Source organism: Zea mays, chromosome 8, assembly GCF_902167145.1.
Source record: "Zea mays cultivar B73 chromosome 8, Zm-B73-REFERENCE-NAM-5.0, whole genome shotgun sequence".
In the NCBI taxonomy this organism is placed as follows: domain Eukaryota; kingdom Viridiplantae; phylum Streptophyta; class Magnoliopsida; order Poales; family Poaceae; genus Zea; species Zea mays.
This window is the reverse complement of record NC_050103.1, coordinates 21,144,272-21,159,862: the sequence shown is the minus strand read 5'-3', so window position 1 is coordinate 21,159,862 and position 15,591 is coordinate 21,144,272. Positions and strand designations below refer to the sequence as shown.

The following is a 15,591-nucleotide window of genomic DNA, read 5'->3' as shown; positions in this document are numbered from 1 at the left end:
TCGACCACTGTGTCAGCAACATCATGAAGAGGTCGAGCGAGACGAGACGGCAGAGTAGCGAATGGCAACGGCGTTCTTTATTTGCAAGAAACAAACGAATGCTAAATTAGGACAGTAAAGTTTATAGAGTTCTAATTAGGCCACTAAAGTAAAGTTTCCATCTTTCTGATGGATGATGTACAACACCACACCCACGTGATAAACGACCGCATCGTCGTCTCGGCTGCCACTGGCAGGGGCAGCAACACACACACACCAACACCACTGCCAAAAGCTCCTCCTTTTCAGTTTTCCCACCCCGGCCAAGCTCTTCTTTTACCAGCAGGTCATTCCCGACTAACCGCCGCCGCCGTCTTTCCGGTTACGTGACCCTGATGGTGCCCAGAAAGGGCGTCCTCGGCGGCGAGCCCGTCTGGACCTGGTGCTCGCTCTGCCGGCCGGTCGAGATCTTCAGCTCCAGGTCCGGTGCCTGGCCACTACTACTAGCCTTTGCCGCCGTCAGGGACGAAGGCGAAGGGTGCTTGTGTTTCGGCCCCGCCAGCGCCAGCGCCAGGCTCGGCGACGGCGACGCGCTACCCATTGCCGCCGAGCACCGCGGCAGCTGCAGGGACAGGCTGTTCGGAGGCAGCGCGGCGTGGTACTCAGGCCTCGCTGGCCGTCGGATGCCGAGCGACAGGGCCGGGAGTGCTGCCGTCGTTGTTCCGGGTGCTGCAGCAGAGGCGGTCGCGATTATCGCATCCGTGACCGTGAGCCTCGGGCGCTCCCTGGAGCTCGTCGTCGTCGCCCTCTCAGCTGCGTTCTCCACCTGAAAACGGAAGACCCCCGGTCGCTTCAGACACGCCAGTCTAGCGGCAGAGGGCGGGGTGGATGGATGGGTGTTGAACGGAAACGGAGCGAGCATGGGCATGGCGTTGGATCGGACGTACCACGTCGAAGAGGCTGGACCTGCGCTTCTTGTGCGCCAGGCTGCTCTGCCGGAGGAAGTACTTCTGGGCGTGGCTGGCCACCTGCGTCGGCGTCCGCGTCGTGACGAAGTGCCGGGAGATGCCTCTCCAGTCGCCCTTGCCGAGCTTCTCCAGGCCCGCCAGGAACCGCCGGTGCTCGTCCTCCGTCCACGGAACGCCTGGTGATGGCCGGTCGGAAAACCCAGAGAAGAAGACCTTTTTTTTAGATAGATTATTTACGTAGCTCAAACAAGCTTCTGAAATAGGAGTATTAATTAATTAATTATTCTAGTATAATTAATCGTCTGATGAATAATTACAAGTAAACGAGTGAGACAGCTATATATAGGGTTCGCGAATTCCGCGGCGGAACTCACCCTTCTTCCTCTCCGCCTGCGCCCTGCCCACGAGCCCGTCGGAGAGGTACCCGCTGGCCATCTTCTCGGGTGCCTGTGCCTCCTCCACCGAGACGAGCGACGAGGACGAGGACGCCGACGCCGACGCCGACGGCGAGCTGCTGTTGGCGGCGGCGAGAGCGGCCGCGTAGTACGCCGGCGCGGCGGGCGGCGGCGGCAGCGGCGGCGGCGGCGACAGGCACTCCATGCTGAAGCACCTCTTCATGGCTACGGCTACGGGCGACGAGGACCCCACGTGCAGCTGCACCCCGAACAGCCTCACGCCGCCGCCGTTGTTCTCGAAGGCCGCCGCGGTCCTGCTGTGCCCGCCGCAGGTCCTGGAGTTGTGGCCGTTGTTCCCACAGCTAGAGCACTTCCTAGCCATATGGGCGGCGAACGGCAAGAAAGCTAGCTAGCTAGGTCCGGCTGCCGGAGGAGGAAGCGGGCGAGGAATAGAAGGGAATCCTACCTACGGCCTTCGACCGGGAGCTAGGATAAGATGTCTGTGAGGAGCAGGAGAAGAGGGAGGATGTTTGCATTGCATTGCATCTCGGTGGGTGGGGGTGCTCGCCTCGGCTCTGCTTAATATGGGAATGGGGGACTGGGGACTGGGGAGGAAGAAAAAGATGTGGCCTGCCGGCTGCCTATAGGACTAGCGATTAGCGAATCGCTGGGGAGCGCACACCTGGACGCCCCCCCATGACGGCGACGCGTTGGCATCGTCCGTCCCCCATCATGGCGTTTGACAATTCAACCCAGATTAATTAACAACTGCGCCTACTTAAGAATCCGCAGGAATCTGCAAGCCGCCGTCCCAGTCCCAGCCCCCTGGGGTCTCTGGGCGTTGTGCTGGTGTTGCTGAGCTCCCGCTCCCGCTCCAATAATATTGCAGTCGCTGTCCGCCTGTACACATGTTTATTATTGTGTGGCTCACATCAGGAATCTGGTTGCAATCTTTGCGTGCATCTTCGCCACTGATTTTTTTTATTCCGACAGGGTCAACCGGATGGGATGGGGAGGGAAAAAAAAAGGCTGCGCGCAGGTTTCTCTGCTTACCATTATTGTGGCAGTGGCACGTATATAAAAAGAAAAATAGATAGACAGAGCAGCCGCTATTCTCTTATCTATCTATCTATCTATCTATCTACTATCTATAATCTATCTATCCACTATGTATATTATATACTAATTGTATCATGACGTGCAGCAAGGTAAAACGTGTACACCACAAATTGGTCCGGCCGTCCGGGCATGGTAATTAGCAGTGTCATTATGGCATTACCTGCTGGTCTTCTGCTGTTACTTGACTGGATGAAAGGTGCCCCCCAATTTTAGGTCGATGCAGCTAGCTGTTCTACTTGAAGCGCGATTACAGCGTGTTGGGCTGTTGCTGATGCAGAGACTACGATAGAAAATATTCTAGTTCAACGATAAGAAACTGAATGAACAGAGACACGATAGAAGGAAAAAAAATGCAACGCGATCAGCAAAACGACAAATTAAATGTAATGAGGCTGGCGTTCGGTGAGGATCGATGTTGTCATCACGCAGTCGGCAGTCGTACTCGTACGTCTGGCTTCTGCTGTACCAAAGATTACCAGCATTGGCCGAACGAGAACAGTAGACAAGTCAAGGGGAGGAGCCCTTGGTGTGCAAGCAAGCATTGTTCTCAAGGTTAGGTGTGCCAAGGTACACACCGTCGAAAAAAATGGTCATCGCCGCAACAACCACAGCAGGGAGATATCTAGTACTTTTTGTACCTTGTGGAAGACTTATCAAATGTGTGTGTGTATATATATAGCTTTAGAAAATCCCTACCGGTTTTGTACTACATATGTGTTAACATTCAATGTTATTTGTTTATTATGAATTGATTCAGCGAGGAAAAAAAAAAAAGGTCAGAGTCTCTCAGACTTTTTCTTTTGTTTACACGCTGTGCTTCACTAACCGCAGCTGCTGAACGAGATCGGAGGCCTTTGATTTGCTATGGACGGCAAAACGTCGCCACTTGCGCCTCTTGGGTCACACATTCAGTTTTTTTTTTTTTTTTGTTTTCCCCAAGCATCATGCATGATGCTGTAGTACGTACTAGTACCCATGAAAGCGAAGCCCTTCCAATGGTTTGCGGTGGCACGAGCAGCACTGCTCGAATAAAAACTTTGGCTAGGTAGGTGTTTGACAATCGACTGTACTAGAAAGAAAGAAAGAAAGAAAAAAAAAACCTTGTATGAGACATCCTTGTCTATTTCACGTTAGCTGAAGATGCCTTTTGGGTCCCGTTGGTGGTGCACACCAGCAATATGTGTGTAATATTTGAGAAAGATGTTTTTTTTTCCTGGGTGATGTTTGAGGAACAATTGCCTCCTCGCATAAAAGAAAATACGCAAGGACTTGTTTGGTTAGAGTTGGATTAAGATTCAAAAGCTAGAACAAAGAGTCTAGCTATCGGCCTAGTTTTTTAAAAAAGCCAGCTTTCAAGAAAATAAACTAAAACAACAGGTTGAGAGAAAGTTTATTTTTTTGGATTTTGATGTGCTGAAAAACCAGGTTCAATTATAAAAACCAGTAGTGAAAAAAAAACCAACACCTAAAAGCCAATAGCCTAAAAAGATACATGTCAAACATGTCAGAAACGTTCCTCTCTTATGTAAACCATCAGACAAGTGTGATTAATTGATAGTGTCCAGATGTAGTTATTAGTAATGGTGTGTCAATATCTTGTATTGTAGGACAGTACGATCAATCAATCACAGATTATATCCCCTTCCATGTAATTCCATGTCATGGGCTGTTTCTTGGCCTCATTAATATGTTCATACGGCCTCCTAAGGTAAGAACACTTCACTACAGTAAACGAAACAACGTCCGACGGCCAAAGCCGTCGGACATAAGGTTCAAACCGTCGGAGATAGCTTATGTCCGACGGCATTATTCTATCTCCGACAGCTTTAAGCCGTCAGAGATAATTCGTCAGAAATAGAGTAATGTCCGACGGCAGCCGTCGGACATAAGCTATCTCCGACGGCCGCATCTGCCCGTCGGACATAACGTACAACAACCGTTTTACCGGTCAGCCTGTGGGGCCCACAGGCTTATGTCCGACGGCTACCACTAAGCCGTCAGACATAACAAAGGCTTATGTCCGACGGCTACTACTATGCCGTCGGACATAACCAAGGCTTATGTCCGACAGCTACTACTATGCCGTCGGACATAACCAAGCCTTATATCCGACGGCTACCACTAGGCCGTCGGACATAATAAATTACAGAATTTACACAAAATTCTGTTTTTAAAAAAAATCTGACATTTACAAAACAAAAACAGATTTCATGCACATATACACATTCACAATCACAAATATACACATTCAAATAAGTATTCACAATCACAAATATTCTCACATAAATATTAACATTCACAAATTTAACATCAACATATAGGTCCGACGGTTGTTGCAAACTGACATTGTGTCTCACAAACAAGTGTTGCAAAGTGTTTCATAAATTAACATCACGGCACATCAATCATATCCATCGCCTGGATGGTTCGAGTAGCCACCTCCTCCGGCTGGACTCTGCGTGTTGAAAAGGTTGTTCACCCACGAATGTGTTGTGTCGTCTTGACCAGACCCATCACCAGGTGCGGCAACTGAAGCGGGTGGTGTCTGAAATCCCTATAACACAAGCACATGAAATAGTAACCACTCAGTTGTTCATTTAAACATATAAGACATCTATGAACATGTCACACACGCATATGTGTACATACCATAGGGAATTGTGACGGAGGCGGAGGCGGAGGTGGAGGCGCCATCATTGGCATTGGCAGTGCAAAGTCCGGAGGCGGCATCCCATATGTCGGTATCGGGACGCCCGCTTGTTGGGCTAGTTGCTACAAATTATATACAAGTCATTGTTGAGCAAATAAGATACACATCAAGTGTTTTGCAAAATAAGCTACAAAATGTTACTTCAGCTTACCGAGAGAAGAGCTTGATTTTGGGCCTGAAGGTTTGCATAATACTCGTCCCTCTTCTTCTGGTACTCGGCTTGTTGCCTCTGGTACTCAGATTGTTGCCTCTGGTACTCCAATTGTTCCCTCAAGACTGATTGATGGTACTCTGCCTGTTGACGCAACACTGCAAGCTCTATCTCATGGGCGGATGATCGTGAACGGGACGACTGTGAAGACGACGATGTGGACTATCGTCCATGGCGTCTCAGCTCTCTGGAATCAATCGTAGAATCAAAAATACCCAACCTACAAGAGGTGAACCATGCACTTAGTATAGTAACTCATGCCTCAGTTGAATCGCAAGCATATGATGACAATTTTGTAATCCAAATCAAATAATCTCACCGTCCGTGGGCTTGTCCTCCTCCGCTAGCATATGCTGCCTGAGGGTCGATTGGCTGGCTCCTCCAATCGTACTCCTGCCCATAGCGTTGAACCATCTCCTGCCCATACGAAGCCTGGAGGCAAACAATATCAAATATAAGTGCATAACCCCTATGCCCTTGCAAACAATATCAAACACATAATAGAGTATCAAAAACTCACTAGACGGTCGGTGGCCGTCTGAGTGCATAACACATCAGGATTCTGAGGATTAGAACCCCTATGCCCTTGCATATACACCTCCACATCTGTGGGCGTACGGCCGGATTTGACTTCCTGTACATAAAAGTTACAATGACACATTTCTATGTAATTCAAAAGTTACAACAAACTGTGACTTACCATTCGCTTAGCCAAGCGCACATGACCATCACCGCCGTAGTTGTGGAACGACTCAGTCCCACGGTTTCCCCTGTTCCTTTCGGAAATGGCACGAAACTCAGGGGAAGCCCACCATCTGCAGAATGACCGATAACCCTCTGATCGGGTGGCCATCCACGGCACCGACACCTACATGAAATTTTTTAAATAAAGCAAGCAAATACATGACTTCGTGCGATATGAGAGGCAAGAACCTGTTTACCTCTAGGTATTGCTCCTCCGTCAAGTAAATTGATGACCACTCGGCCTTGGTATTTGGCATCGGTCGATCATCAGCATTTGCTCTGTACCATGCCTTTATAGCCTGAATTCGTGCATAGTACATTGCATCTGCAACGACATCGTTCGCGTTATACTCAAACACGTAACGAGCGTTCATATCATATGATCCATCGTCCGACAACTTGTACCGTTTCTGCAAAAAAATTAGTGTTATCATAAAAGCAAACATGTATGGAATAACTAAAATAGTATAAATAATTCATACCCAGAATGCATCCCAAACTAGTGCATGTGTGTTGCCAAACGTTCTACACACACCATAGCGATAATGCTCCCAAGTGGTGGCGGGGACAGACTCGCCAGTAGGCAAAGTCACAACACCAGGCCAGTGCAGACGAACAAGATTACCAAGGACCATGTTCACTTGCCTGTAGTGTCCTGTGCCTGTGAACGAGTCGTCGATCCAAGTCCTGCAAATAGTATAAACAATGTGGAAATTAAAACATAACTTTCAAGAACATTTAAGCAAAGACATGTCACTCACTTTCCACTAGGCTTTATCAAAACCCGAGATTCGGGTGGAAGCTCTGGAGGTGGTCCAACAAAATGCAGCTTCCTCGTTCTCCTAACTCGAGAAGTTCCAGACCCAGCTGCGGAATCTCCACCAGCCCCAGAATCCCCACCAGCATCGTCTCCAGCATCATCTCCCACATTATCTCCACCATCATCTTCAACATCATCTCTTGCATGATCCTCTACCACTGGTTCCTCAATTTCAGCATCCTATGAAACAAATACCTTACATCATACAATATTAAGTAACTCAAATAATGTAATTTAACAACTAACTTACATCTTGTGGAGGCAAATGTTCTGCCAGCGCTCTCCGTCTGCTCATGGTAGAACCTGTGCCCTGAAAAACTGAATCCTCACCCCTCGAGCTGCTCCTCGAGCTACTCCTCGACCCAAGCAAACTACGAGCAAAAGACTTCATTTTCTTTGATATCCTATTTTAACAACAACAAGTTAGTACATAAATCGACAATAAAATATGCAACAAAATCATAAAATATGCAATAAAATCATGTTCCATACTCGTCAATCGTAATCGTAATCAAAATCAGGATCTAGTTGCTTTCGTCGATTTAATGGACGCCAAGTAGCTTTCTTCTTTCTCGTCACTCGTTTTCGTTTTGGAGGAACCTCTACATCATTTTGATCACCTAATAAAGATTCTTCCAACATTTCAGTTTGTACATTAAACGTGCTTGTAAGTTCTTCGTCTTGGAAAATCTCAGCAGCCCCCACTTCGTGCTCGATTTGACTTTCAACATAACCAGCATCACCAGGAGCATATAGTCGTTCACGAGGATTAACTTTGTACACTACCCTCCAATCAACCAAACCCTTTTTCTTAGATGGATATGTCATATAATACACCTGCTCGCATTGGTGGGCAAGGATTATAGTGTCGTGGCCTTTTAATCTATCGTTGTGTTTGACTTCCACCATGCCATATTGATTTTCTCGCGTTGAGTTTGGAGAAAACCAATCACAATCGAAGAACACCACTTTGAGTTGTTTATCTCCAAAAAACTTGTACTCGATTATATCATTAATGACTCCATAATAATTAGTCACCTTCCCTTCATCATCGACAGCTCTAGTTACAACTCCGGAATTTGTCGTGGCTGCTAGAGGATGATCATCTTCGAACCTTGTGGAACGGAATCTAAAACCATTGACATCATATCGACCACAACGTCTGCCAGTTACTGCTCCTAGGGATAATTGTCGAAGGTCTAGGTGTATATTGTCATTTTTATCTACATAATCTCAAAACCAACACAAGAAATTAAGTCCCCCATCTTTTCCCTCTCGACGAATCTAGTCACGTTCACAGCCAGAGATGCAATTTTGAGAATCAAATTCCCTGTTAGTACAAGGAAACAAACCTTTTAGTCTCACAACAAAAATTCTAGCGGCAATGACTAAAATAAAGTTTACACTTACAGGAGAAACTGACTCATCTCTTCCATGTTGTTATACATGTAGAGTAAAGTAGTCTTCCATTCGTCGTTGCTGAAACAGTATGTTGTGCTGGGTCCTACAGTTTTGCCCCTCCATTGAAAAATTTCAATATCACTGATAGGGGCTCGTCGACATGATACCGCAACGTATGGGCATTGACATTGTGTTCCTCTGTAAAGTACAGGCCTGTGAACGATGCTATCTCTTTGTATTTGAATTCTTCAGCGATGCACCCTTCAACTCGTCTCTTATTACCAACCATTGCACGTAGCTTCTTTAGTGTCCTTTCGATGTGATACATCCATCTATATTGCACAGGACCTCCTACCTTAGCTTCGTATGGTAGGTGAACAAGTAGATGTTTCATCGGATTGAAGAAACCTGGTGGAAATATTTTTTTCAAGTTTGCATACCAAAATCGATATTTGTTGCTCAAGCTTCTCCATCATCTCTTTCTTTATTTCTTTGGCACAAAGATGTCTATAAAAGTAGCTTAGCTCCGCTAATGCTTTCCAAACATCATTTTTTACAAAACCACGAAACATAACAGGAAGGAGTCTTTCAATTATTATGTGGTAGTCATGACTCTTCAACCCAGAAAACTTGCCCGTCTTCAAATTCACAGACCTTCTAAAGCCCGCGGCGTAACCATCTGGGAACTTTAAGTTTTTCAACCATTTCATCAATTGTTTCTTCCTTTTAGGTTTAATACTGAAAGGAGCACGTGGCTTCTTCTGATTCTCTCCTATCTCCACAGTTGGTCTTCTACAGATTAAGGCCAAGTCTTTTCTTGCCTTAGGGTTGTCTTTTGTTTTGTCAGTGATATTCATGCAAGTGCTGATAATGCTTTCACCCATATTTCGTTCCTGGTGCATGACATCAATGTTATGCATTAGAATCAAGGCTTTCATATAAGGGAGTTCCCATAGACCACATTTGTGAGTCCAATTATGCTCGGTTCCATAACCTTCAAAACGATTTCCATGTTTGTTTAGTTTCAAATCATTAAGTCTCGCGAGAATCTCTGGACCACTTAGACGCTTGGGTGGTCCCCTCGTCACAATCGTGTCCTTTTTAAAAGCGTTTATATCGAACCTGAATGGGTGATCCTCTGGCAAAAAAACATCTATGGCAATCGAAGTAACATATCTTTCCACCAAACTTTAGTCGAAAGCATGAAGTGTCTTCAACGCATATCGGACATGTCAAAATCCCATGACAACTCCAGCCAGCAAAGATACCATAAGCCATAAAATCATGAATAGACCATAAAAACGCGGCTCTCAGGTTGAACTTCTGTTTCTTGTAACAATCGTACGCCTCGACTCCTTCCCACAAAATTTTCAATTCTTCAATCAGGGGTCTCATCATCACATCGATCTTTGTTCCAGGATGATCCAGACCAGGTATTACAAGACACAAGAAAATAAATTCATATTTCATGCAAAGAGCTGGTGGAAGGTTGTATGGAACAACAAAGATGGGCCAACATGAGTAGGACGTTGCAGTTAGATTGAATGGCGAGAAACCATCTGTTGCCAAACCGAAGCGAACATTCCGCACTTCATCAGCAAAGCTGGAATCAAAAGCATCTAGTGCATTCCATGCATCTGTATCAGCTGGGTGCACCATGACATTTGGATTCTCATGTACCCCTTCTTTGTGCCACCTCATGTGTCTGGCTGTATTCTTGGAGATGAACAAACGTTTCAACCGAGGTATAAGAGGCATGTAACGAAGCTGCTTACGTGCAATCTTCGTAGTCACGGTCAAACCATCGTCGTTTTCAACCTCAACGAATCTACGCTCACCACATACAGTACACTCCTTCTCACCCGCGGTCTCCTTCCAGAAAAGCATACAATTATTTTCACAGACATCGATTTTTTCGTAGTCCATACCGAGCCCAGATAACAACTTTTTAGACTGATACATGTCCTTTGGCATCTTGTGATTCTTCGGAAGTACATCACTGATCAAGTTCAAAAGCTCCTTGTAACAGTTGTTTGAGAATGCAAACTTAGACTTAATAGCCATAAGTCGAGTCACAAATACAAGGACGGTCACTTTTGTGTGCTCATGCAACGGCTCTTCGGCAGCTTTAAGGAGCTCAAAGAACTTCTGAACCTAAGGTGTAGCTGGATCCTCAAACTCGGTGGGTTGACCGGGGTTCTCCCAATCGACTGTTAGAAGCTCATGGCGTACATCATCAAGCATCTCTTCCATCCTATCGTAGTCCTCCTCTTCATGTGACTGAACTTCCGATACAATACGAGGAGGTGGATCCTCACCGTGGTGCACCCACACCTCATAGCCTGGCATATAACCGTTCTTGCAAATATGTATCGACATAGTCCTCCTGTCAAGGAAATTAATGTTCCGACACTTGATACAAGGGCACCTAACATCGGTTCCAGTCTCTGACCGAGCAAAAGCATGGTCGAGAAAAGCATCTGTCTTGGCAACCCACTCACTTGATAGAGCACCTCTTTTCTTCCAACCTTCATACATCCATCGACGATTCTCCTCCATACTAGATACGAGACGTTAACTTAATTAGATAAGTAATGCACATACCATCCGTTTTTACGAAGAAATCACGCCCCTACATCTGTAGGAAAGGATAGGTCCTAAACCCACCCAGGCGTGACCGACGAGCCCGTGTTTATGACAAGACATGTGGTCGTGCGAAATTTCGGCAGCATAACCCCGCTGTTCTCCAATCGCAAGCCTAAAAATGGTGCAATTGGAGAACAGAGGGGTTATGCTGCCGAAACTAAGCAGGAGCACATGCCTTTGTCATAAACACGGACTCTGTCGGTCACCCCGAGGCTATCTAATAAAGGGACAATTCCGGCCCAACATACCTCACATGCGTCGCATGTAACGTGTGTTGGGCCGAAACGAGTGACGCCTAGGTTTGGTTTGTTGACACTACGATACACTATGAATAACTAGAATCATCGTTAACCATACTAGATACGAGACGTTAACTTAATTAGTTATGATTACTAATTAATCACACTAATACAATAGCCACTAATTAACCAAACTAATACAATAGCACTACAAAAAATCATTTCACGGGACCCTAAATCAAATAAAACAACCTTATTTCCGAGGGCTTAATAATTACCCTCGGAAATTAAAAGTTTAAATTATATAGCCACTAATAAATAAATTAAAACAAGATAATTTAATTGCATAATTAAATTAAGCCGTCGGACATAACAAAACTAAACATTGCTACTAGCAAACAATATATATTTATACATAAAATTATACTAAAATTTTTAAAATTACTCACTTTGCCGGACGATGAACCGGTGAAGCGAGCTCCGGCGGGGTCGGGGCGGGCGCCGGTGGCGTTGGGGACGGGGGCAGAGGGCTCCGGCGGCCGCGGGCTGCGTCGGGGCGGCTCCGGTGGCGTCGGGGTGGCTTCGGTGGCGTCGTGCTCGGGCTGCGCGTCGGGGCGGGAAGGGAGGTCGACGGGCACGGGCTGTGCTTGGGCGGTGGAGCCTGGCGGCGGCGGAGACACGGCGATGGCGTCACGGCGGCGGCGACGGCGGCGGCTTGCGTGCATATGGTTGGCTGCGCGCGGTAGAATGAAACGATGCGCGCTCGGGGGCCGTCGGTTAAAACTCCTTATTTCCGACGGTGTCCAGGAGAGACCGTCAGACATAAGCTTATGTCCGACGGCTGTTAGACGAGCCGTCGGAGATAAGGTTATGTCCGACGGCCGGCCTGACAGCCGTCGGCTGTTTACTATTATTTTCGACGGCCGCCTTTGGTCGTATGTCCGACGGTGGCCTAGGGGGCGTCGGACATAATCTGGCCGTCGAACGTTTTCTCTTTTACTGTAGTGCTTACACTGATTTTTACATGGTATCAAAGGCATATCCAACCGATTCGTCCATGTCAAGCTCTTCTAGTGGCACCTCCATGGCAACTGCCTATCTTAGCCTCCCCGCTCTTGGAAAACAAACCATATCCAATTACAAGTTCTGCCTCAGCTATATGTCTCCTCGCCTGCGGCGATTATTCTGGCGAAAAGAGAGAGGAAAGCCGGGGCAGTAGGGAGGGGGGCATCAGGATCCAACTGTTACATGTCTCCTCCTGGTGGATTGATTGATCGCGAAGGAACCGAACCAACCAGAAAACAAAACCAGTACAGTTCAGATAGGTATCCAGCAACAGAATACTGCTGCGTCGTCTTTTCTGTGGGGTTCTGAAGCACGCCTGCCTGCCTGCGGTCTGGTTCTGCCCAGTAATACTGAAGAATCTCTTGCTCCCTAAATCCTATCCTACCCTATCCTATCCGTTCTTTTGGGTAAATAAATAAAGGAGAGGAGAACCGTATCATCCATCCACTGCGCTTTGAGCCGGAGCATCTGTTCGGGTAGCTAGTAGCAAGCACCACGCCTGCTGCACGTGCCACGTCCCCATCTACTGCCCCCACCCCTTGCTCCTTTCCGTCGTTCCCTTTTTATTCCTTTCGATCGCCATGATCTTGTTAGCTGCGGCTTTAATCTAACAGCTTCTATTTTCTTTTGTACAGTATTTTGCGTCCGTTCGGTGCCTGTGAGTTTGGCAAATTTTAGCGGATTGAGCAGCTATAGTTGGCGGGAAACTTGCTTTAGGAAAAACCGTTTTAGAGCTTGTTCGGTTAGCTCTCAATCTATGTGGATTGAGTGAGATTGGATGAGTTTAAATTTCAAACAAGTCAAATTTCTTAAGAATTTTTTCTAATCCATCCAATCCATGTGTATTGGGAATAACCGAACAAGGCCTTATTAGTTCATATGCCCTGGGAGGGTTACAATTTTGAAGAGCTTTTTGTGTAGTACTTAAGAAACTGAGCTGGTTTCTATAAAATAAACTTGATTTGAGCTGATTCCTTAGGATTTCTGAGCCTGGAATGCGATGTTTGAGCGACCGCCCCGCGCCACCGAGCAGGAGCAGCTCGTCGTTCGTCACCCCATACGCATCTCCCTCCAAACGCACTGTTGGATCGTCGTCCATGGACCGTGGGCCGTGGCAATGCCCAGCGCGCGTGCGTGCATGCATGCATGCGTTGCTTGCTTGGAAACAGCCGAGGAAAACCATGCGGCAGCGGCACCGGCACGCAGAGAGAACGAGATGGAGGAAGTGAGACGAAACGAAAACGATGCTGCATGCGCTGGCCATCCGGTAATGAGGGCTCAAAATATCGTCACCGGAGTTCTGGCCGAATTATAATTGCGTTCACGGTCAGGTCAGGAGGACCACCCACGGCTTAAAAAGAAACCCTTGGCTCACGGCACCACCATCCGTCGGCGAGCTAGCTCTAGTTTTTTTTTTCTCCGGCAACGTCACTGTCTCGAAACCAACGACAAGCGAACTAGCGAAGGACGTGGGACATTTCGAGAGCGCGGCAGCGTGCACGCACACATGTATGGCATGCGACCGACGGTGTGGCGAGCGAGCGGCAGCCACTGAGCTAGCCCGCGCGCGCAGGGGGGGACAAAGACGTCGAGCTGCTTGTCCCGTGGACTGGAAGAAATCCTGGTGGATGCCGGACGTGACAGTCTGACAGAGAGAACGTTCTCTTTCAGATTCAGAGGAGACGAAACGGGTCGGAACTGCCGGCAATCCATGACTGACCGGACGTTCCAAAGCTGCGACCAGGGTTTGGCGCTGTCATGGAAATCGAAAAAAAACCCAAGGAAAATCATACGGTCTGAAAGGGGCATGTCTGAACATGGACGAACGGTGGAAGAGAAGACCCGTCCTGCGTCTGCGTGCCGAGGTGAAAGTATGTATCGACTCTAGTAGTCTAGACAGACGAACGAAGAACATGCATGCATGTTCAGTGGCCGCTGTGCTGCTGCCTGCTGCCTGCTGCTGATCGATCAATAATAAGGTGCCGGAGGGACCACACCACGGTGCGTACGTGTCCGACCGGTTGGCCCGGCGCGCGGTGGTGCCAGCACAGCTCATGGCCGCCGCCGCCGCCGGCCGGCACAAGGAACGCGTGCTTTGGATGTTGGTGGGGGTACCGGGACCGGTGGCCAATTGGCCAGATGTGGGGAAGCGCAGGTCCGTCTGAACCAAGACCGAAACGCGGACCCGAGGGGAGGGGAGGGAAGGAAGCCGCGTGTAACATATGGTGTCCTCGATCGGCTCCCTGCTACGGCCAAATGCCAGGGCGGAAGACATCCGGGAAACGTGGTCAGACTCAGCACGCCCTGGCCGGTGGCCGGAGGCCGCCGGAGCTTCGACCAGACCACGGGTCGCCGTCGTTCGCGTTCCGCCCAGCCTGCCCGGCGTCCAACGAAGACGGTACTCCATCTCCATGTATCTATCTAAAAGCCCACGACGACTTTTGCTGGCGGCCCCGGCCACGGCCCCTGCGGAAACGAGCAGCCCGAAACCGAGCGACCCTCGGACGTCTAGGCCCACAAAGGAAACAGGACGGCGACACAAAATAGCTCAGCCCGTCAAGAGGACGACATGAGCCCAGCCCATCATTCCGCACTGCCTTCTTATTATATGAGGCAGGCACGCGGCACGCCCATCGCCGCCGCCGCTTCGACCCTAGCTACCTCGGCGGGCTCCGGACCTCCGGCCGTCCCTCCTGGCGCCATCGCCATGATTTCCACGCTTTTCCGTTGCGTTTCGATTCTTCTGCGTTCCTCGCCATGGCTCAGTGTTTTATTTTTTCCTCTTCGTTCGAATACGTGCCCCAGATTTCGTGGACGAGGTCCAGGAAGCCGTCGCCGCTGAGAGAACCGGATGGCGGCTTCCCGCCCGTGCCACCTCGGTTCCGTTGCCGGCGTAGAGAAAACCGTTGCAGGTTCTGGGTCTCCGTCTGCTCCGCCGCGTCATGTCCCGCTGCGAAGACGGCAGATGGGCTCCCTGAACAGTTCTTTGATGTGAGCACTGAGCGGAGCCGCAGATCTCTTCTTTCCCGCTCCTGGTGATTTGGGTTGGGACCTTGGGTCGTGTGTCGCCATCGACAATCCCAGGCGAACTCCTTTCTCAACCCGTGCTCGTCTGATACACGCGAGGCCTAGAGTGTCGTTTTGGAGGCGACCGTCGGCCCGCGCCTCGGATTCATCTGGTCGTGCTTTGAGGCGGAGCTGTGCGGATCTCCGCATATGAGAAATTTGCTATATTGTTTGGTCTGCGCCCCGTGCTAAGAGTTTCGCTGCTGATTTGCGTCGATGGCCTTCATA

The 15,591-nt window shown here is 48.6% G+C and overlaps 1 protein-coding gene across 2 annotated transcripts; it reads right to left on the bottom strand.

Annotated features, from left to right (window-relative positions):
- Positions 1 to 55: 55 nt before the first annotated feature.
- Positions 56 to 2,289, bottom strand: LOC103634904 (transcription factor MYB1R1). Of its 2 annotated transcripts, none has more exons than XM_020542823.2 (3): positions 1,322 to 2,289; positions 927 to 1,201; positions 56 to 805 (listed from the first exon to the last, which is right to left on the bottom strand). In XM_020542823.2, exons 1-3 carry the CDS (start codon positions 1,722 to 1,724, stop codon positions 362 to 364), a joined length of 1,122 nt encoding a protein of 373 aa, XP_020398412.1. In that variant the 5' UTR covers positions 1,725 to 2,289; the 3' UTR covers positions 56 to 361. The 2 variants fall into 2 exon arrangements, with proteins under 2 accessions (XP_020398412.1, XP_008655699.1); XM_008657477.3 differs by having other exon boundaries at positions 927 to 1,123.
- Positions 2,290 to 15,591: the final 13,302 nt, after the last annotated feature.

What these genes read in the sequence shown, in the direction of transcription:
- LOC103634904 (XM_020542823.2), bottom strand. Translation starts at nt 1,724, where the DNA reads ATGGCTAGGAAGTGCTCTAGCTGTGGGAACAACGGCCACAACTCCAGG. An exon ending in GCAGGCGGAGAGGAAGAAGG is followed by an intron (nt 1,202 to 1,321) that starts GTGAGTTCCGCC and finishes CTCCTATTTCAG; the next exon opens with AAGCTTGTTTGAGCTACGTA. An exon ending in GGTCCAGCCTCTTCGACGTG is followed by an intron (nt 806 to 926) that starts GTACGTCCGATC and finishes TTCCGTTTTCAG; the next exon opens with GTGGAGAACGCAGCTGAGAG.